This window comes from Oryctolagus cuniculus, chromosome 2 (genome assembly GCF_051225735.1).
Source record: "Oryctolagus cuniculus isolate XC-2025 breed Fujian yellow rabbit chromosome 2, ASM5122573v1, whole genome shotgun sequence".
NCBI lineage: Eukaryota > Metazoa > Chordata > Mammalia > Lagomorpha > Leporidae > Oryctolagus > Oryctolagus cuniculus.
The window spans coordinates 5,633,283-5,655,414 of NC_142868.1; the positions used below are offsets into that span (position 1 = coordinate 5,633,283).

The 22,132-nt window shown below is 43.2% G+C and overlaps 1 protein-coding gene and 1 pseudogene across 2 annotated transcripts in view; one reads left to right on the forward strand and one right to left on the reverse strand.

The window, feature by feature from the left end:
- The window catches only part of CLNK (cytokine dependent hematopoietic cell linker), a 192,877-nt gene that overhangs the window by 18,214 nt on the left and 152,531 nt on the right, over positions 1-22,132 (reverse strand). The window contains exons 13-17 of the mRNA XM_089326849.1: positions 20,843-20,950; positions 15,777-15,804; positions 11,052-11,070; positions 8,873-8,954; positions 4,648-4,688 (exon numbers count right to left, since the gene is read on the reverse strand). Coding sequence (XP_089182975.1) covers positions 4,648-4,688; positions 8,873-8,954; positions 11,052-11,070; positions 15,777-15,804; positions 20,843-20,950 — 278 coding nt within the window. The remainder of the gene's footprint in view (positions 1-4,647; positions 4,689-8,872; positions 8,955-11,051; positions 11,071-15,776; positions 15,805-20,842; positions 20,951-22,132) is intronic.
- The window catches only part of LOC149127679 (small ribosomal subunit protein eS12 pseudogene), a 117,719-nt pseudogene that overhangs the window by 17,881 nt on the left and 77,706 nt on the right, over positions 1-22,132 (forward strand). Inside the window, exon 2 of the transcript XR_016229748.1 lies at positions 6,670-6,829. The product of XR_016229748.1 is annotated as a small ribosomal subunit protein eS12 pseudogene (transcript). The remainder of the gene's footprint in view (positions 1-6,669; positions 6,830-22,132) is intronic.

The window sequence follows — 22,132 nt, forward strand, 5'->3', positions numbered from 1 at the left end:
CAACTAATTTCAGCACAGATTTATGACCATTATAACAGAAATAAAGGAGAGGTCATTTTTTTTTTTTTTGACAGGCAGAGTTAGACAGTGAGAGAGAGAGAGAGAGAGAGAGAGACAGAGAAAGGCCTTCCTTTTTCCTTTGGTTCACCCCCCAAGTGGCCGCTATGGCCGGCGTGTTGTGCCGATCCGAAGCCAGGAGCCAGGTGCTTCCCCGGTCTCCATGTGGGTGCAGGGCCCAAGTACTTGGGCCATCCTCCACTGCTTTCCCAGGCCACAGCAGAGAGCTGGACTGGAAGAGGAGCAACCGGGACAGAATCCAGCGCCTGAGGTGCCGGTGCTGCAGGTGCAGGCCTTGCTTCAATATTTAAAAAGTACTATTTGGAAAACAAAACAGCATTTGGAAACCGTTATGTATTTTTTGTCTATTCAGAGAATGAGTTAAATAAAATAAAACAAACACAAAACAATAACTTTGCCAAGAATTTTCCCCCAAAGGCCTGGTTGCATGCTTGTCAGTGATCGAAATTCTGAGCATGTAGCTCACTACAGGTACTTAACTGACTTTGTTCTAAAACAATGGATGCACCTAATCTTTGGACAATTCTTTTTACATAAAATAAGGCATTTGGGTTTTTTCTTGTTTTTGCTGAGAGGGACTCAATTTTATAATTTAAAAAATATTTTTAATTGATACAAAATAATTGTACATATTCATGGAATATGATGTGTTTTGTTACATGTATACATACGTGCATATAATACAAGGTAATCAGTACATACATCATCATCTCAAGCATCTATCATTTCTCTGTAGTGAGAACATTGGAAGTCTTCTAGCTGTTTTCAAATATACAACACATTGTTGTTAACTATAGTCTGTGCTGGGTACAGATCACTAGCACTTCCGCCTCCTGTCTAATTGTAACCTTGCACCATTGACCAACACCCCCCTCCCTCTTCTGTGCTACCCTCTGTAGGCTCTGCTAACCATTCTTCTGTTTTCTTCTTCTATGAGAACAACTTATTTAGATTCCATAAATGAGTGATATTGTGTGATATTTGTTTTTCTGGGCTTGGCTTCTTTTATTTAACCTACAGCTTTCTAGGTCATCCATGCTGTTGAAAAGGACAAGATTCCATTATCATATATGGCTGAGTAATAGTATATATACATCATGTTTAACACAGTAATTCATCAGTTGGTGGACAATTAGGCCGATTTAATATTTTGGGTGTTTTTTGAATAGTACTGGAATGAGCATGGGAGTGTGGATATCGCTTAGACATACTGTTTGCATTTTCTTCAGATATCCTTGTATACCAGTAGTAGGATTTCCAGATCACATGAGAATCTATTTTTAAGGTTTTTAGGAACTTCCATATTGTTCTGCATAATGGTTATAATAATTTACTGTCCTACCAAGAGTGTTTAAAAGATTCCTTTCCTCACATCCTTGCCAAAATGTGTTAACTTTTTTTTTCTGATAATAGTGATTCTAGCTGGGGTGCGATGAAATTGCATTGCTGCTTTCATATGCATTTCCTTGATGGATTAATGATGTTAAGCATTCCCATTTTAAGTGCTTAGCACAGGGCCTGATCCATGCTCGTTACTCCAAAAATGCTAGTTGTGGGTGTTGGTACGTTTATTGGAGAAACACAGCTTAGGCCTTTCTTTTGTAACTTAAAAAAAAAAAAATATTTACCTTATTTATTTGAAAGGCAGAGTTAACCGAAAGGGAGAGGCAGAGGCAGAGAGAGAGGTCCTCCATCCACTGGTTTACTCCCCAAATGGCTGCAATAGCTGGAGCTAGGCCAGTCTGAAGCTGGGAGCCAGGAGCTTCTTCTGGCTGCAGGGGCCCAAGGACTTGGGTCATCTTCCACTGCTTTCCCAGGTACATTAGCAGGGAGCTGGATTGCAAGTGGAACAGCCAGGTCTTGAACTGGCACCCATATGGAATGCCAGCACTGTAAGGCAGCAGTTTTACCAGCTACACCACAGAGCTGGCCCCTCTTTTGTAACGTGTAATAAACATTTTAAGCTGGTAACCCACATATATTTATCAGAAGATTTTACTTTACCTTTACATACCATTTTAAGAAAATTTATAAGAAAAATCAGCTCTCTGCTGTGGCCAGGGAGTGCAGTGGAGGATGGCCCAGGTGCTTGGGCCCTGCACCCCATGGGAGACCAGGAAAAGCACCTGGCTCCCGGCTCCTGCCATCGGATCAGTGCGGTGCGCCGGCCGCAGCGCGCCGGCCGCGGTGGCCATTGGAGGGTGAACCAATGGCAAAGGAAGACCTTTCTCTCTGTCTCTCTCTCTCTCACTGTCCACTCTGCCTGTCAAAAAAAAAAAAAAAATAAGATAAAATAAAAAATAAAAAAAAAGAAAAATCATGTATTTTGAAGGAAAAAAAAGCAGCACTGGACAAATACTAAACACAAAAAACTCAAGTAAATGTGGTTACTGTTTTAGAGAGTAATCATGGCTTTCTGGATCTTTCCCCAACATGTCAAAATATTTATGTTTTGGGAGTGGTGGGGCAGAAATCCGCTTGCTTGGGCTCCTAACAATTTGTTTTAAAATCATGTGTCAGAGAATTAAGCCAAGTCTGTTCATCAAGCAGTAATTGAACTGTCAAGAATAACTGAACTTTTCCAAAATTCTTTCCTCATTTGTAAAATAAGGATACATATCTGTGTCTACTGAGATGTAACCTTCACCATTCTACATGAACGCCTTGAGGCATTCAAGTTGAAGCTAGCATGCTTTGGAGGGTCTGCTAGATTGAGAATTCTGTAAGAGTGAAGAGGTTGTGTGTTGTCCTAACACCCGATATTGCCAAGTACTGATGATTCATTGGTGTGCTGTCATCCAGCAGAATGCATATCAGTTCAGTAGCTGCTGGAGGCCATCACAGAGGCTTATTCACTGGTTAGTGTGGAGTGGGGACTGTCTATTCTGTATCCTTAGGACCCAGCCCAGTTTTGGGTACAAACAATTTACTTGGTAGATGTCTGTTGCCTAAAAGAGGAATTAATGGAGGACAAAACATTTCCCCATGTCCACCCCATGTCCACCCCAGACTAATGTAAGCAAGCTTGTTTCTTCTGAGATGAGTTGAGAACAATCTAAAAGACCACAGTACAAATGATCCACTTGCAGCCCAAGGCTGTTTGGATTCATATCCATGAAGAACAATTCCTTCATTAACCCTTCGATTCCATTCTTCAGTTGCTCTTTATTTTTCATTTGTGCTTGATATTACCTTTCAAGTTAGACTCTGGATTCTTCTGTAAGTTAGGATTCTGTTTGCCCGTCCATGCAGCATATTTTCAAAACCATCAAGAGTGCCTTTCTGGGTCTGTTTAGTCCCTGGACTTTCCACTTGGGTATGCCAAGTGATTTCATGTTGATACACCCAGATGTGACCTTGAGGACTGGTGTTCCTGACACTGGACTCTAATCAACTGACTCTAAGAAACTGAATCCACATGGTCCTCTTTGGTCATCTTAAAAAAGGGAATTCTCTTGAGAACTGCATTAGGAGCTATGAGTTTATCAGATTGGTTTGCCAACCCAAGGCCCAGTTGCCGTATTACAAAAGTGAAATTAGGCACGAGGGATTATGGAGGAAACCTTTCAGTCTACTGAAGTCCGCTGAGTAGGTTGAAGGGAGGGAATGCAGAAAGAAGGATGGAATTGAAGTGTATCAGTTGCCAACTACGTGTCAAGTAGAGGACTTTGCGTTCACCTACACTGTGTGAAGTTTGAAGAACTAACTTACTCAGAGAGGGAGGCAGAATGGAGACTGAGATCACTAGAGCCCTCACCCTTTTCACTAAATCCCATGGACTTTTAATATTCTAGCCCCAAAACATCTTTCCTGGCTCAACAGAAAGAGAGATTTCTGGGCTAGACCCAAACAGAATCTCCTTGGTGAATACAGTGAAGAAAGAAAGGCAAATGAACATGACAGAGCTAATGTGAGAAAAAGAATATAAAAAAAAAAATACCAACAGTAGCAACACCCACCAAGAACAGTCATATAAGACTGAATTTGTATGCTGTTGTAAACATCTTCACCAATACAATATCCTGCTGATTTTTTCTTGGCAATCTATTAATAAGAGAGGTAAATTTTATTTTCTGCATTATATGGATATTTCTTGAGATAAATCTCTGTTATACCCAATGGATTTGGGAAAACCAATAGTTTATCAGAAACAACTATTGGGGAGGATGGGCAATGAGGAGGTCTCACAGATTGCTGGTGAGACTGATACTTTACTTTGGAAAATACATCCAGGGCAGTGGAAGAGGTGCAGCAGTTTCATAGGAAGACAAAGCATCATAATGTGTACATCATGGGAAGGCATGTACAAGAATGTTGATATGATAGTGAATCATAATGCTCATAAGAGGAAAAAGGTGGGAGCCCTGTAAGTGATCATGTGTAGCTATGGATTAAAATTATGTCCTGTTCACACACAGGAATGCTCTCTAGGAATGAAAATCAGCTAATTACATTTATACACATCAGCTTGGTGACTCTGAGGCCCACATGAGTGAAGTCCCAGTGCAGAAGTGTCATAGTTTGGTGACCTACCTGCTTATTTTCTAATTCTTATGAAAGTTCTCTTACCTCTGTTCTGCACGCTGTGGCTGCTCACCATGAATGAAGGGCTAAAGGAAATGGCAGATTGAAAGCATGTTAGTATTTCCCATGATGGATTCAATTCTACTTGGATACAAGGTCACTGCAAATGGCATGGGTCTCATTTATAAGGCACTTTGTAGCCTACTGGATATGCTAGAAATATGTTCTATCCTTCCTCTCCCTTCTCAAGATTGGTAAGTATCAAGTGTGGAACAAATTGACTGACTCATGTGAGTTCTTCTCATGTCATTTCAATCATTGAAATGATTATTTGCTCACATATCTTGATTCTTTACTTTTTGGAGCCTTGGGTTTATACTTTCCTTATAGTTACAGTCACTATAGAAAATAATATTTTGGGGCAGGCATTTGGCATAACTCTTAGGCCATCGCTTAGGAAACTCACATCCCATATCCAGAGTGCCTGGGTTTGACTCTGCTTCTGATTCCAGTTTCCTGTTGATGTGCACCTTGGGTAGAAGTGGGTGATGGCTCAAGTGCATGGATCCCTACCACACACAAGGGAGATCTGAATGGAGTTCCTGACTCCTGGTTTTAGCCTGGTGCAGTCCTGGCCATTGCCGGCATTTGGGGAGTGAATCAGCAGATGGAGGATCCTTCTGTCTGTCTCTGTCTCCCTGCCTTTCAAATAAATAAAAATAATAAAAAAAAATAATAAAAAAAGAATAAAAAAGGGGATAATATGTTGCAGAGCTGCAGTTCATATTCTGTAGTAACCATAGTTAGGAAGAAAAGTAGAGAAGTAATTTTATTCCATAAAATGCTAGCTGGGTGAGAATACTGTGTGGAGTATTATAAGTAAACCCCAAAGAAAAGGGGTGTAATAAAGATATTTGACAATCAAAATGACAATGTGCGTTTCTAAGCACCAAAATGACATTATAAAGATTGTTCATCAATGGCTTTACTTAACACTTCACTGGTTCCTTTTGTATTGCAATCAACACCATCAACCTAAGCTCCAGGTGCCACTACAGTTAAATCTAATTACAGGGGACATGCTCCACAGCAAGGATTGTGCTATTGACTAAAGCCTCTGGGTTAATTACATGGAAGCTGAACTTTTGCTAGCACCAATGAAATCAACTGAGCATATATCTAGCTTTTGCCTCCATTAAGGCTGGGGTCTTACAGAGTGCTTTGAGGACAAAACTGCCAGCAGATCATCCAACCACCACACTGTCATCACTGGACACTTCTACTGACACTCAAACTTTCCACTCTGTTAAAAACCATGATTGCTTTCCTAGGAGGCAGTGTACAATGTTGTGAAATGTCTGGGGAAAAAGTGATGAAGAGCAAAATTTCTCTATTCTGATTTTTAGGAAATGTCAAAAGCTGGGGAATATCTTCTGAGAATATTCTAGGTCTCAGGTACAGAGTTTATAAGAATAGAAGAAAAAAAACCCAAACAGATAAAAATGATGATTCATTCATTTAGGAAGCACAGGTTGAGGGTGGAAAATTTTGGAAAAAAAAGATTTATTTAGTTATTTGAAAGACAAAGTTATAGATTGACAGGGAGAGGCAGAGAGAGATATTCCATCCACTGATTTACTCCCCAAACGGCCACAATGGCTGGAGCTCAGCTGGGCCAAAGCCTGGATCCAGGAGCTTCTTCTGGGTCTCACATGGATAGCAGGGGCCCAAGCACTTGGGCATATTCTGCTGTTTTCCCAGGCAATCAGCAAGGAGTTGGATCAGAAGTAGAGCATCTGGGATTTGAACTGGAACTCATATAGGATGCCCGCATCTGGGATGGTGGCTTAACCTACTGTGCTTGCCACACCTGTCCTGAGTATGGCAATTCTGGAGTGACATAAAATGAATAATACATGGCCTTTGCCATGAGGAAGGTTTGTTTTATGAGGGAAGACGTACCTCAATCATGATGTGGGATAAATGCCATGGTGAAAGTGTGCATGCCTTAAGTTTTGGTGGGAGTAAAAGGTCACTTAATCTGTACAAGTTTGCTTTGGTTCTCAGGAAAGTCTTCATGGATGAAATGCTAACTGAGCTGACCCCTGAAAAGGTGAAAGGGGTGAGAGTGTGGTGCAGGTGTATGGAGCAGTATCTACCAAGCCTCAGAGGCAAGAAAACGTGGTCCATTCTGCAGGAGACAGAAACAGATCCTCATGAGTGGAAGGTAAGGCATGGACATGATCAGTATTATTAGGAGCCTATTGGGGTAGATGGGGCAAGAATTGATGGTGGCTGGTGTTTGCTGAGAGCTGGGAGGGAAATGGATAGACTCAAGACATGTTTCTGAGGTAGAATTTGGGGGGTTATATATGGATTAGATCTGAGGAGTGACAATGGCAAAGAGAGCTTACTAGAGTGAAATATCTTGCAGTCTTACATTGTTTTGTGATTGGGAGTAGAAACGAAGAGTTGCATTTTCAACATTATGAGTTTATGAAGCTTGTGACCCACCCAAGGGAAACAGCCGACTGGGCCTTTGAATATTTAGGTCTGGAGCTGAGAGAAGTGGTTTGGGAAGAAGGTGGAGATTTTGGAATTATCAACATACAGCTGACAATTGATCTTGAGGATAGATAAAATTCCCCAGGCCTTTAGAGAGAAAAAAGACCCTAGATAAACTCAGAGGAATAGCAGCATGTAGAGGTCAGAAGAGGTTTTAGAATAAGGAATGAGTTAAGAGAGGAAGAGAAACGAGGGGAGTTTGTTCAGTAAATTAAATGAACAAACACAACAAGCCCAAACCACGTCCAGTGGCTACCACAGGTATTAACTGAGAAGCTCATTATCAATATGATGATTTTTTTTCCTTTTAGAAAATTCCATTTAGACATGGCATGTTGTGGAAGGGGCCACAATTTGTAGCAGATTAGGCCTCAAACAGGGAACAGAACAGTAAGACTTATGAAGCCATGGTCCTAATACCCAGTGGTCAAAGAGAACAGGTACTGAAATTGCAAAATAGTATTAACACTAAGAGGGAGAGGGGTCAGGAATGGGGAGATATTTGTGATGTCCTTGAAGCCCAGGACCGGGCTTTATTAATGACAGCTGATGTTTATTGAGTTCTTGTAACATTCCTGGTTTTGATCCAAAGTTCCCATGCAAGAGGGTGGCATTGCCTAAGTCACATGGTTCCCTGGTGATGGAGACTCCAGTGGATCCTGCCTACCACTGGTCTTTGCCACACAAGCACAGTTATGTTCCCAGGACATGTTCACTGAATGAATACAAGGCAGCATCTTGGCCATGGGCAGGCACCAGGGAGGGCTAGGACTCGTGGGCTAGATGTTTAGAATCAAGTCACTGTAGTCAGCATGGGTCACTGAAGAGGGCTTGGGTTTCGAAGCTGGACTTGACTTCAATGGTGAAGGGCTCTGCCTCTCGGGACCTCACTTTTCTCACTTGGAGAACAGGCCAGAACTAATTCCTGAATTCAGTGTGGTTGGAAGCTGGTGTCTGATGGATAAAAAGGAATTTTTCATGAAGGGAGAGAATGGAGAGGATCACGTATGGGGGAAGTTTTATAGGCAGAGGGATAGCCTGTGGCCGTGTTCTGCATTGAGCCAGAGGGTGGTAGCTGGAAGGCATCCGATGAGACCTCTGTGCAGGGTGTGAGGGTAGAGTGCCCTTAACTGAGGTGGGGCCTTGTCCAGAATGGGATCATGAGGGCCTTATGGCACTAATTTTGGAGGCCCTGGATTTTGTTTTAAGGAAGCCACCACTCATTTACTATGACTTTGGTGCATGAGTCACCTGCCTGAGCCTTGGATTTAAGTCTTCAGTTGGTTGACTCTTGATCAAGCAGGTACTTACTGGTGTCATGGAGTTTTTAACCTCTGACTATATAAAATGATGTTCAGATGTAGCTGCAAGTTGTAGTGAGGTCATTAGCTAAGATTAGTTAGTAACAAAAACCTCCCCTGCACAACTGACTCACATCCATTCCAGCGAATTCTGCCCAGCGAATGCTCCATTCCTGTAATCCATCCACCTTCTCAGCACACAACCCCATGTGAATTTCAGAAAGAGCAACATTGATAGATTTTGTACACCTGGGATGCACAGGTTTTTCTTAGCCCTTAGCACATCAGAAACAAAAGGTCAGAAGTTTTCACTGTTTTCCAGAAAGTCCTGGTGGTCGTTGTGAGAGACAGCAAATGGCCTCACCCCCAAGCTGGGACCCATTAAGGTACCCTTGGCTCCTTACCTGGGAATTCCAAGTGAGATCTCTTGCATAGCTTGGTTTTGTGACAACTGAGATGATTGAGGTGTCACCTGATGACGAAACGCTATAAAAGGGAGTCACATAATCTGGTCAGAGTGCAAAATGAAAGTGACTGTGGCCCATTAGAAATCCACTGGAACTGTGATAATTTCACCCAGTAATCACCAAGAGAACTGGTGCTCGGTATATACCGTAACAACCCATATATTCCACAACTCTCCTGGAAGTAACCTCTCCCTGAAGTTATAAAAATTCCTTTTAATATTTACAATTTGGAACACATGGTTAAACTTCCCAGAAACACAGAATATTACATTGGAAAGTGTTGTGTTTTTTTTAGAGATTATTCTAGATCAGATACTTTTTAAGATTTTTAGCCTCCTTTTCATTCATTCATTCCTATCACTGGACACTTATTAGCGGTAGACCTACAGGTTTTCTTCCAGAATCTGGGCATACAGTGAAGACAAACACAGTTCTTTGTTTCTAATGGAAGGACACAAAAAAATATGCATGTCCACAATTCAGTGAGCATTTCTCAGAATATGAGTGGGGAAATTGCATGTTATGGATAACTATGCATACATTTCAAAATTGTTTTGCACCAAAATAAACCTGTGCCATCGATTTTTTGAAGTACCTTTGTCTAAGTGATCTAAAGAAGATAAAGTGCTAATTTGGGGTGCAGAGTGATGTGTGTGTAGAGAGATGGAATCTGAGCTGAGGTCAAAATGAGGAGAAAGTTAAACCAAAGACGATAGAGGGAATGGGATGTCCAGTGCTGACCCATGCTTGTCTGTGTTCTCACAGCCAACCTGTGACCAGCAAGCTCTCAGCATTCTGATGCAGACCAACAGTTTCTACCTGGCTACAACCAAGGATATGTTTTCTCAATTATTTTTCCCTTGATCATTAAGTTTTGCTAAGTTCTGGCCAGCATACAAACTGGGGTTATGTAGTAATTACGTGTGCCATTGGTGTTACTGTTTTTATTTCCTTTTCACAGATAGATTTTAACCAGTCATCCATAATGATCAAGGACACATAATAATGCAATGATAGGAGATCCCATAAAACACCCTCCCATTGTGGTTGCAAGTAATAAAGCTAAGGAAGCATACAGACACCAAGGTGTCTTAATTTTGGTTTTTACCCTGTGTTCTGTCCCAAGGCTGGTCATAAACTAGCCACCTTTGATTGAAGGACTATGATTACTGGAAATGTGATTGGAGTCACCAACTGGCCCATTAATCGCATATCCCATAAAAGCATGTCGTTGTCATCAATAGTCCTCCAGAGTGTCTGCCCCTCTTAACATAAACAATGGTTTATGTCACATGGTTGCATTGATAATCACCAAGGCCTGACATGACTTATAGTGTGGTTTTCATATAACTTAGAATTGCCAATAAATACCCACTCCTCTATCAGGGACCCTTGGGAAACCATAAGCCCAGGTTAGGCCCCTCTTCAAGTTTAATTTCCTTGATATATGGAGAAAGGCAGACTTGAAACTCACAGAGGAAATGCATCTGGATCAAAACCACACCATGGTCGGTGGAAGGCCTCTACAGTCCTCACCCAGGATTGGACTGTGCTGTCTTTGACTATGGGCATAATTTGTCCTTCTAAATAAATGGGGAAATGAGTCTCAAAGGTGACATGAGGCACTACCTTCTTGGCATCCTGCCATCTAGTGAAGTGAGTGCTGGATTGCATACTGGCACCAACAGTGTACACACATGTGTTTGTATGTGTGCATGCATGAATGAAGACATCTGTGTGTATGTGTGTGTGTGTGGTGACATCAAAAGTAGAGAAACATCAAGAGTGTCTCTGGAGCAGAAGGGCAGCAATGTCTTTCTAAAGTGGCAGGGTTCACAGTGGGACTTTTTTTTTTTCTTTTTTCAATGTGACTGCCATGGCTAAAGAAAGACTTATGACTACCCCTGATTTAAATCATTCTGCTTAGAATAGAAGATGCTTGAATATACTATGATGTGCTAGATCCATCTTAATCAGGCCAATACACACATACACACACCATATACCCCAGACTTCAGAACAATTAATCCTTTTTGATGATGACTAGCACTATAGATCTAGAAGCAGAACTTATTCTATTGATATTAAGGCAAGAAAACAAAAGCAAACAATTTACCTTTTTCTGCTCTGAGGACCTGTATTAAAAACAAAAAAGAAGTTGAATGACTTGGTGAGAGAGAACTTAATATAACATTATATTTGGTTTTAGAGCAGTTGTATAATAAGAGTTTGGGTAATTTGTTTGGATTTGCCAATATTTAATTATGTGCTTGCTACAGGAAAAAAATGCATTCTATTTTTCATGGATACACAGTGAATATCATATATGTGGGGTACAGTGGGACATGGTGACATGTATGCACCATGTAATAATTAAATCAGAGTTCTTGGCGTAATCATCTCTTTTTATATTTATCACATCATTGTGTGGGAATGCCTGTAATCTTTGCTTCTAGCTATTTTGAAATGCATAGAAACATATTGTTAACTATAGTCACTAGAGCTTATATTACCCATCTGACTGGATTTTTGCACCTGTTAAGCAGAGCTTTTCTCTACCTCTCCCCCACCCCCTTCCAGCCTTTGGTCACCATTATGTCACTCAGATAAATTTTTTTCAGCTTCCTTGTCTGAGCATATGCAGTATGCTTCTATTTGTGCCTGTCTTATTTCACTTAGCACAATGTCCTCCAGGTTCATCGAGGTTGCCAGGAATAATAGTATTACATTCTTTTTTTATGGCTGAATAATATTTCACTGTGTAAATATACCATTTTCTTTATTCATTCATTCATTGATGGATATCCAAATGGGTTCCAAATCTTGGATATTGTAAATAGGCAACATTTTTATTACTATAGATTTTTTAAGAAAAATAATTCTCTAGGGGGCCAGCACTGTGGCGCAGTAGGTTAATCCTCCACCTGAGGCACTGGCATTCCATGTGGGTGCTGGTTCTGGTCCCGGCTGCTCCACTTCTGATCCAGCTCTCTGCTGAGGCCTGGGAAAGCAGTAGAAGATGGCCCAGGCATCTGTGCCCCTGCACCTGCATGGGAGACCAGGAGGAGGCTCCTGGCTTCTGGGTTCAGATTGGCCTAGCTCTGGCCATTGCGGCCATTTGGGGAATAAACCAGCAGATGGAAGACCTTTGTCTCTGTCTCTCCCTCTCACTGTCTGTGGCTCTGCCTCTCAAATAGATAAAATCTTTAAAAATAATAATAATTCTCCAAGAGACAAAATAAAAACCAAAATGTTACACTCTGTTATATAATGGACACGAACACATTCTACTGAGGGGACTATAAATTGCTTTAATTCCTTTGTGGAGTTCTCAAGAGCCTCAGATATCCTTATTCCAGTAATTCCATTGTGATGAGACTCTTTTTTCTTTAAGAAACAGCCTGAAATATGGACCAAGTTCCAGGTAGAAAGATGATCAGTGCATACTTACTTGTAGTAGAAAATCATCAGAAACCAGCTTTATGCTCAGATAAGTTAAGTCATTAATTTTGGTGCTACATTTCTTGGAATATTTTAAAGGCATTTTAAGATTTATGTAGAGGCTGGAATAAGATTAAGCTGTAAGAGTGCCTCAAGGTTATATAACACATTCAGAATAAAAACTTGGTCATGATCCATTAACCTGTTAGTATATTTCTTATATATATATGTGCATACAGAAAAAGGATTTAAAGTAGACAAATGAATATTAATAGAGGTCATATTAAAATGATGAGGCTCTGATGAACTTTTTCTTCATATCGTAGAATTTGTATTTTTAAAAATGAGTATAAAATATTCACATTGTACATTTTTAGTAGAGCCATTTATATTCCTAAACATTTGCTTTATTTTTCCTTCAATAAAAGTGGTAGAATTTCTGATCATCCATCCTTATGAAAATCTACATATTTGTTGGACTTGCATCCTTGAGCCATACTACTCTTGAAGAGATGAAAAGCCTTAACAGTATTTTCTGAGGTGTTTATTTCACTGGAGATTATTTTACAAAGACCCTTTCAAACATTGCATCCACCAGAGAAGACCTGAGATATCATGTAGATAAGAACTTCTTAAACCTGGGGGACGCAAAAGGTCACAGGATGGCCCGCTGGGGGCTCTGAAACTGCTGAAATGGAAAGCTAAGGTGGTTTTTTTTTTTTTTTTTTCTGTCTATAAATATGTGCATGTCCTTTTTTCCTGCGGTGAAGAAGGTTTATCATACTTTTGTCATATTTTCAAAGGGGTCTGAGATTCAAGAAATGTTAAAAACCATGGTTAACAGATGAGGTCCAAAGAGGTGACACCCTTTGCACAGGTTCCCACAATTGTCTTGTGCTAAACAGACCCTTGACCCAGCTCCCTGATGCACATTTGCTTCATAGATAAGAAACCTTGGGAATGAATTACTGAGTGTGGCATCATATGTCTTGTCTGAAAACAGCCAACAGACAGGACCTTTTGTTTCAAAGACCTTAGCATCCCTTAGGGTTCTGGAAATAGGACATATGTTGTATTATGGACAGCAAATCAACAGGCTGAGTAAAAGGTAATGAATCCATTCTACCGAGTGGTTTGTGAGTCTCCCTGCTGCGTCTCCCTTCAGACTTTGAACCTGGCAGTTCAAAGTCCTCCATCAGATGCTACAGCAGCTCTCAGGCTTATCAGAGGAGAGGGGGCAAAGCTGAGGCTGCTGGGAAGCCCTCCTGCGTGGGGAGAGCAGTTGCTTTGTGTAATTGAGACCAAGCCAGCTTTTTGCTGGAGGGTTCTGAATTTAAAATCAAATGTAATTAGAGAAGTAGAGTGAAGTCTCTATAGCTTTCCCACTTTAACTTTCTATTGTTAGAAAAATATTCAAATTAAATGGTAATGCCTGCTTTATTGCCTTCCCTGCCACTCTCTTTCTCCCCACCCTCCTTCCTCCTTTCCTTTCTACTTTCCTCCCTCCCTGCCTCCTTTTCTCCTTCCCTCTCTCCTGACTCCCTTGGTTTCCCCCTCACCATCCTCCTTCTCCCCTCCATCCTTCCTTCCATTCCTTTCCCTTCTTCCTTTCCTTCTCTTCTCTCTGTCTCTATCTCAGCTCAGAGATGTCTCTATATTTTTAGATACAGGGTCATTGTTGTGGTGAGACCTAAAATTTAGAATTTCAGGGACTAGCCCTACTTACTGCTAGCTGAGGGAACTGGGGCAAATTTGTCATGTCTCTGAAGCTTCATTTTTCTTTGAGGGCATTATGAGGATGGAATGAGGCTATGAGTCTCTTCTTTATTTGAAAACTATGCTGTGACATGTGGATATGAGTCTCTTCTTACTATGCTGTGTCATGTGGATTAGAATTGGGGCAGGTAGCACATTATTTCTGCTGGAATATATTTGAGTCTACGGTATGCAGTTTAAACAAGCACTTAATTCAGACATAAACTTGACATTTCAATTTGAGGCAGAGACAGAGATGAGCTTTTGTATTGGAGGGAGGATCTGGAATCTTAAACCACACAAGCAAAGGGAAGAGTCTTGGCAGAAGATAAGGAGGAAAACTGTTTCTCTATGAGATCTTGTTATTGCAGGATGCCAGCCAAAGTTACAGTGAACACACACGGTCATCTCTGCCTCTCCATTCCTGTCTTGCTTGATGGTGATGGAACGGTCTATATTATGGACTGGAGGTCATCCTGAGTGGTGGCCGACCACTTGAGACAGATAAACCTGACACACAGGAAGAAAGGAGTAGAGTGGGCTTGGGCACCTTGGATGTGTAGGTTTCTCTGCAGCCGAGCATCACCCTCAGCTTGCTTCTTCCTGGTGGAGCCCGAAAAGTCCACCGACTCCCAGGCCATGAGCTGGTGATGTGCTCTCTAGTACTGTTGGGTGAGGCAAGGCCGTCACCAGCAGTTACCAGTGTTGTTGGACTAGAAAGGCTGGAGGCAATAAATGTGTGGTTTGAGTGACAAGCTAAAAATGTGACTTTTGACTTCAGCATTCTCATGAAACCAACAAATAAGGAAGGGAGGAAGAAAAAGAAGGAAAGATAGAAATCAGTCTTCATGGTCTAGGTGTAAGAGTGTGGGTCTAATATGAAGACAACAACTGAATCCCTTAGTGTCCAGTGGCAGTGAGGGAGGCCATATTGTTATTGGACAGAGACTGACTGTCCGTCTGTGGTAGGTGGACCCACCATCTTCTTAAGGAATTCATCTTTGGGGAATAAGGAAGTAAAAAACCTCACAGGGCTCTAAGACAGCTATACCTTATCTGATTTTCATGCCATTTGTTGAGCCTTCATTAACACCTGGGCATTTGTGCACTTACTTTGACTTTATCACAACTTTGTAAAAAATGTCCCTCTCCTTGTTTTATGGCCAAGGAAACAGAAACCCAAATGGTTGGGGACTTTTGCTTCAGTTCACAAATCTAGTAGGTGGCAGAATAGGGTTCAAACCCAGGTCTGTTGACTCCAAATCTCATGTTCTTCAGTCTTGTCTTTTTGTGAAGAACAGTTAGCAAGGAACCATACAGTGGTCAGCATTTTGTTTCTTGAATGCTGCAGATTGGAAGCCATCGGTAGAGACTTGAAGTCTTCCATGTGGAAATGGGGCTGGTCTCTTTTTGCCAGTGAAGACTGAATCAGCAAGGAGACAAAGTAGAATCTTTAAACTCTGCATATTACTTTGTTTTAGTTTAGTTCTTCACCTTCAAAACAGGTATACTTAAACATTTTGAGCATAGCTTTTCACATTATGTTAAATGTGATAAGGTATCTGAAGCAAAAGAAGCTTTGCTCATTGTAGGCATTTATACAAAAATGGCCTTCTTGGTTTTTCAGGACAAAATTGCTACTCACCTCACTTAAGTCCTTTAGGCTTATCTGTCTACAAGAGAAAGAAATATGCTGTTACATGAAATGCAGTTCCTAGTGAACAAGGTAAAAGCATTCCGAGTCCTTACAGACCTTTGATGACATTTTCGTTGCCAAATCAACAGCCCGCAGTTCAGTGTGATACTTACCACTGTTCTATAAAACTAAAGCAGATTATGTTGCTGATAATTTTCTAAGGAAAAGTGTAACTTTTGAACCAACATAAAGATGGTGATAGAATGGGCATGAGTGACCTCTCTTCTTTTAGGAGAATTTAAATCATATCACCATCCCTCCTTACATTTGATCTTCCATGTCAGCTTTCATTGGCAGAGTCAGACCTGTAATTAACTTAATTGAAAACCTGTAGTGCTTTGTTTTGAGAAAATCTGAAAAGTTTTGTATTTGAAGCTGTCAGGCTCAGCGTGATCCCAGGAAGTCATCCTGATGATGGAAGGAGATCTGGGACAGAAAAACAAAAATAAAACAAAGCAAAAAACAAAACAGGAAACTGAAGGGTAGGGAAAGAACTCAACATGGAATTTGATCATCTGGATGTTGGACAGGAGTCAGTAAGGCTTTGGATATATTGATAAGCCAGTTGACTTCTCTATTTTTTTTTTTTTTTTTTTTGACAGGCAGAGTGGACAGTGAGCGAGAGAGACAGAGAGAAAGGTCTTCCTTTTGCCGTTGTTGGCTCACCCTCCAATGGCCGCCATGGCCGGTGCATCGCGCTGATCCGAAGCCAGGAGCCAGGTGCTTTTCTTGGTCTCCCATGCAGGTGCAGGGCCCAAGGACTTGGGCCATCCTCCACTGCACTCCCGGGCCATAGCAGAGAGCTGGCCTGGAAGAGGGGCAACCGGGACAGAATCCGGCGTCCCGACTGGGACTAGAACCCGGTGTGCCGGCACCGCAAAGTGGAGGATTAGCCTAGTGAGCCACGGCTCCGGCCTCAGTTGACTTCTCCAAACCTCATTTTTCTCATCTGCAAAATGGTAGCAAGAGTATTCACCTTGGAGGGATGTTGTGAGAATTACTAGAGACACAAATAAAGACTCTGGGCATTCAGTGGACACTGCAGTGAGACTGTGTTTAAAGCCAGGTGAGGAGGCAGTGGGGGCACGATCAATCCTATCATGAAAGAATGGCACTGAGCGTTGCTGGAGGCAGAGACTGCAGCACCAGTGTCTGTTGATGGAGAGTTTAAGGGTCTGTGTGATTCACGAAAGCTGATTCCAAAAGCACACAGCACTCACGTGCTACATCCTGTCTCAGATCTCCATGCAGTAGGCACCTGTTCTGGGTCCCCACAGTTTTTGCCTTCTTGCATCAGGTCATCTGAGACAGTCCATCTGCACTCCCCCTACCCCTTAGTTAGGCAACTGAGAACATCAAGGAATGCGATGAGAGGCGATGAAGTACAATGAACACCCATAGTATTAATTAATTTTAAGATTAAATTGAAGCTAACCTAAAATGTGTCAATGCATCATTGATTTTTAGATTTGTGATTTTTAAGTTATGGGAGTCAAGGTATGTTTGGTTTCATTTGTTAGGACTTAAACTGTCTAAAATAGGTTGAATTTTCCAAATTTATACATTTACTTTATTAAATTTGCCAAATTGGTTAAGAAAACTTTGTTTACTAGGATTTAGATCTACTCTGTCAAAATTATAAGTAGTTAAAAATCAGCCGGCGCCGCGGCTCACTAGGCTAATCCTCCACTTTGCGGTGCCGGCACACCGGGTTCTAGTCCCGGTTGGGGCGCCGGATTCTGTCCCGGTTGCCCCTCTTCCAGGCCAGCTCTCTGCTGTGGCCAGGGAGTGCAGTGGAGGATGGCCCAAGTCCTTGGGCCCTGCACTCCATGGGAGACCAGGAAAAGCACCTGGCTCCTGGCTCCTGCCATCGGATCAGCGTGGTGCGCCGGCCGCAGCGCGCCGGCCGCGGCGGCCATTGGAGGGTGAACCAACGGCAAAGGAAGACCTTTCTCTCTGTCTCTCTCGCTCACTGTCCACTCTGCCTGTCAAAAAATAAAATAAATAAATAAATAAATAAAAAATAAAAATCAAATAAGTTGGGCTGGCACCGTGGCTCACTTGGTTAATCCTCTGCCTTTGGTGCCGGCGTTCCATATGGGCACCGGGTTCTGGTCCCGGTTGCTCCTCTTCCAGTCCAGTTCTCTGCTGTGGCCCGGAAAGGCAGTGAAGGATGTCCCAGGTTTTTGGGCACCTGCACCTGCATGGGAGACCAGGAGGAATCGCCTGGCTCCTGGCTTCAGATCGGTCTAGTGCAAACTCTGAACATGTTGGTTATTCTTCTGTTATACAGGGTGATTTCAAGGTGCATGGGCCGTGGTATCATGATTGCAATGGATATGTTATTGGAAAGTGATTTCTTTGTACCCCTCCTTTAGTTTATTCCAGGAGAGCCTCTAGGCAGTGGTTCCTGTATTCCAACCACCAACTGAATACTTGTTCACCTTCCCTTTTAATGGATAGAAATCTCCTAGGCTCAAAGTCCTGGTCTGAAATTATCTTTGTTGCAGTTATTTATGGTAATGAAATAAGCCTCTCTTCTAAGTAAATTTGTTTAAGTAAAAAATGAGCTGAGCAAAAGATAGTAAGTGTGTGAGTATTATAAAAAAATCTTCATAGTGGTGCATAAATGCTACATTCTCCAAACTTTAAAGTTCTCTGCTAGTTTTGAGCTGTCGATGAATAATTTAAATGGCATTTTCCATAACTGACGTGCCTTGGCTCAGCAATTGTTTTGTGAAACCAAGACTGAGCTTCAAGAAGAGAATGGCAGAGCTGGCGGAAACAAATGGGACAGGAACACAATGGTGGCCCCGCATGCACCATGGGGCGGGCGGCCCGTTGTGAAGGGCTGCAGCTGGCGGCTGCCTGCCATTGTGGCCCTTGATTGCTGGATGTAAATCACAGCCTCCAAGTGCAGGAGGCGGGGTCATTGCACAGTGCCCTAGGGAGCAGCTGCTCCAAAGGAGCAGCCCTGTTCCATGTGGGTCAGCTCCAGGAGCTCAGCTCTCCACCGTTCCTTCTGCTGTCAGAGCAGCCACCTCACATGGCTGTTGACGTGGAACCTGGGCCATGAGCAGTGGAGCCTGCCCACCCAATGGGGCCCTGCCAGCAATGAACTGGGAAGCACAGCTGTCTTCCCATGGTGGCGTTCCCAGCGTCTCCGACTGGGCTTTGCAGGTTTTTGCCCCCTCAGAAGTCAGATGCTAGCCCTGTGCTTTTCACCGAGTTATTTAACATCTCTGCACCTGAACCCTACTGAGCATTCCTGCCTGGCGTGTAGGGGAGTATTCACTGAGTATCCCTGTGTCCTCCACTGGGTGAGGCACTTGACTCTTTTCAGCTTTAGACAGATTTTCTTTTCAGGGCTGCCAGAGGGAGTCAGTGAGAGCAGATGTAAGTCCTCTCTGGAGGCGTTTTGGGTGGAGAGATCCAACACAGTTCTTATAGCTTCTAAAATGATTAAGTCATAGATAACTACAGGAATCCCAGGAACACAATGGTGGGAGTACAGAGGCAGAGCTTCTTAACATCTGTGCGGTTCCCTTTTTAAGCCTCATCATTCTTTCTTTTATAAGACATTGCTCTTTTTTTAAACCCATAACTTTATTTATTAGAGACAGAGGGACAGAGTGAGGTCTCAACTGCTGATTTGCTCCCCACATGCCTGCCACACTCAGGGCTGGGCCAGGCTGAAGCCAGGGGCTGGAAGCTCAGTTCAGGTCTGCATGTGGGTGGCAGGGATCCAACCACTTGAGTCAACACCTGCTGCCTCCCAGGGTGCACACTAGCAGGAAGCTGGAGTGGAGGCAGGATTAAACTGAAGTGCTCTGATATAGGATGCCAGTGTTCCAAATGACACCTCAGCTGAACTGCTATGCCAACAGCCATCCTTTAACTGTGTTGTTCTGTGTCCTGTGGGATGTTTAGCAGCAGCCTGGTCTCTGCTCTCCATACCAGTAACACCCCTCATCCAAGCTGTCACCACCCCATGTGTCTCCCAGGGGGCAGGAATTGCAAGGTCCCTGCCCCAAATCTGCTAGTTCATAGGAAGTGGGATCTAAATTTCCACCTGGGCAGTGTAAATGCAGACTTGAGAACCCTTGTTCCTTCCGTGGTGCTGTGCGGGGGCAGAGGGAACAGAGCTGCATTCCATGGGAGGAGGAAGCGCAGGAGAGGGAGAGGAGGAGGAAGAGGAAGGAGCTTCCTGGAGCCATGTTTGGGTGGGGCTGTGGAGGATGAACATACATGCTCCAGACAAGCAGGGAAGTGGCATTTTAGGATCTTTCCTATTGGGCAGGGAAAGCTTGACTGCTGTGTCCAGGAGAAACCCTTCCTACTAGGTAAGACCTTGTTCCCACCGGCTGAGTTAAGCTTGCTGTGATAAAGCATCACCCACCTATGTAGGAACAAAAAAGAAGGGTTGACCTCTGGTCTGACTTCCCAAGTCAGGAAATTTTGGAAATTTGAGATCTTTGGGGGAAATATACTGTCATTGGAGTCCATCAGATTTTGTGATTTGAGCTGGCTCCTGAATGCCCCACATAGTCGGGAGTGGTGCTCTGCCACCTGCACTTCGTACAGAGTTGCTTTTTAATATTTGTCAGCAACAGTGCTGTTTTTGACACAGGGGTTTTCAAGCATGGTTATGTTTCTGCAGCCTGGGTGATGGGCAGCTGGGGCTCCCGTTCATGCTGGGATCCTCTGAATCCCCTTAGGTTTTCGCATATGATATCCTCATGCTTTTATATAACATTTTCTTTGATAATGAACTCAGGCCTCAAGAGAGCAATTCTTTCAACCACTCATTTTGTTACAATGAAGCTGTAGCTTTGAGTGAAGGACCAAAGGCAGGTTTCTGAGGGTATTCCCTCTGGGTTTAATTAGCAGCCCTCCACCCATTAGGGAACCAATCCAGAGAAGAGACTAGTTTGATTTCCCTTCCCCTCCCCTACTCACAAGCTACCCCTCCCCCCACCAGGTCCTTTCATGCCCAGCGATCACCAATCTCTCACCTGGGCCCTCCTTGGACTTCAGGAAAGGTGTGTGGTTGAGAACAAGGTCTGTGATTCACCGGCTCAGGGGACAGTGGCTGGTACTTCTTGGGAAGAGTGGCAGGGGGCCTGTGTGAAGATCATAGTGGGGACTGAGAAGCTGTGCAGCCCAGCTGTGCCCTCACAGCCTGGCATCACACCACCCACCCTTGCTGTGCCCTGCTCTGGCCTGGAAACTTCAGTTTGGGAATGCTTGCTACATCACAGAGCATCCTGGCCCATTTCAGGAGCTCCAAATGTTAGCATCGTCCCCGTTTGAAACATACAGATAACTGCCTTGCGTCTGTTGCCTGGTCTGGGGCTGTTTTCTAAAGGGTACCATACAGCATAGTACAGTGGCCCGTGCCTTTCCATTTGCACCTGTTCTGGTTTGAGGAGGCCTGGGGAAGGTAGGATAGCAAAACTTCCATTTATCCCATACCCTGAGGCTGCAGTTGTAAAAACACCCCTAAGAAATACGGAAATGTTTGAAATTTAGTGAATGCCTCACTCACCCATTCTAGTCACCCATTCACTCATTCATTCTTTTTTTTTTTAAGATTTATTTTGCTTATTTGAAAGTCAGAGTTACACAGAGAGAAGAGTGGGAGAGAGAGAGAGAGAGAGAGAGAGAGAGAGAGAGGTCTTCCATCAGTTGATTCATTCTCCAGATGGCCACAACGGCTGGAGCTGTGCTGATCCGAAGCCAGGAGCCAGGAGCTTCTTCTGGGTCTCCCACATGGGTGCAGAGGCCCAAGGACTTGGGCATCTTCTGCTATCCCAGGCCATAGCAGAGAGCTGGATTGGAATAGGAGCAGCCAGACTAGAACCGGCGCCCATATGGGATGCCAGCGCTTCAGGCCAGGGCTTTAACCCGCTGCGCCACTGCGCCACAGCACCAGCCCCAACCCTCATTCATTCTTAAAGTGTATCAGGCACTTCGATGGATGCTGGGGATGCACAGAGAAAAGACAGAGCCATTGGCTTAAGATGCCTCTCTTGGGGAGGTCGGGGGAGAGGTGAAGAAGTGATTGTCAGAGAGTGCAGGTGGTGCCCTGGCACCAGCACTGGTGGCGTTGCCTCTCTTCAGTGTCAGCAGCCACATCTGTTGCTCCTGTGTGCATATGCATGTGTGACTATCATAACATCTGTCTTATGTACAGAGTAAATGTAAACCCCTGCATTACACCTGTATGCATGCATGTATATACGTACTCCCTTGACTGAAATTATGTCTATACATGTACCTATGTGTATACTGATCATTGGTTG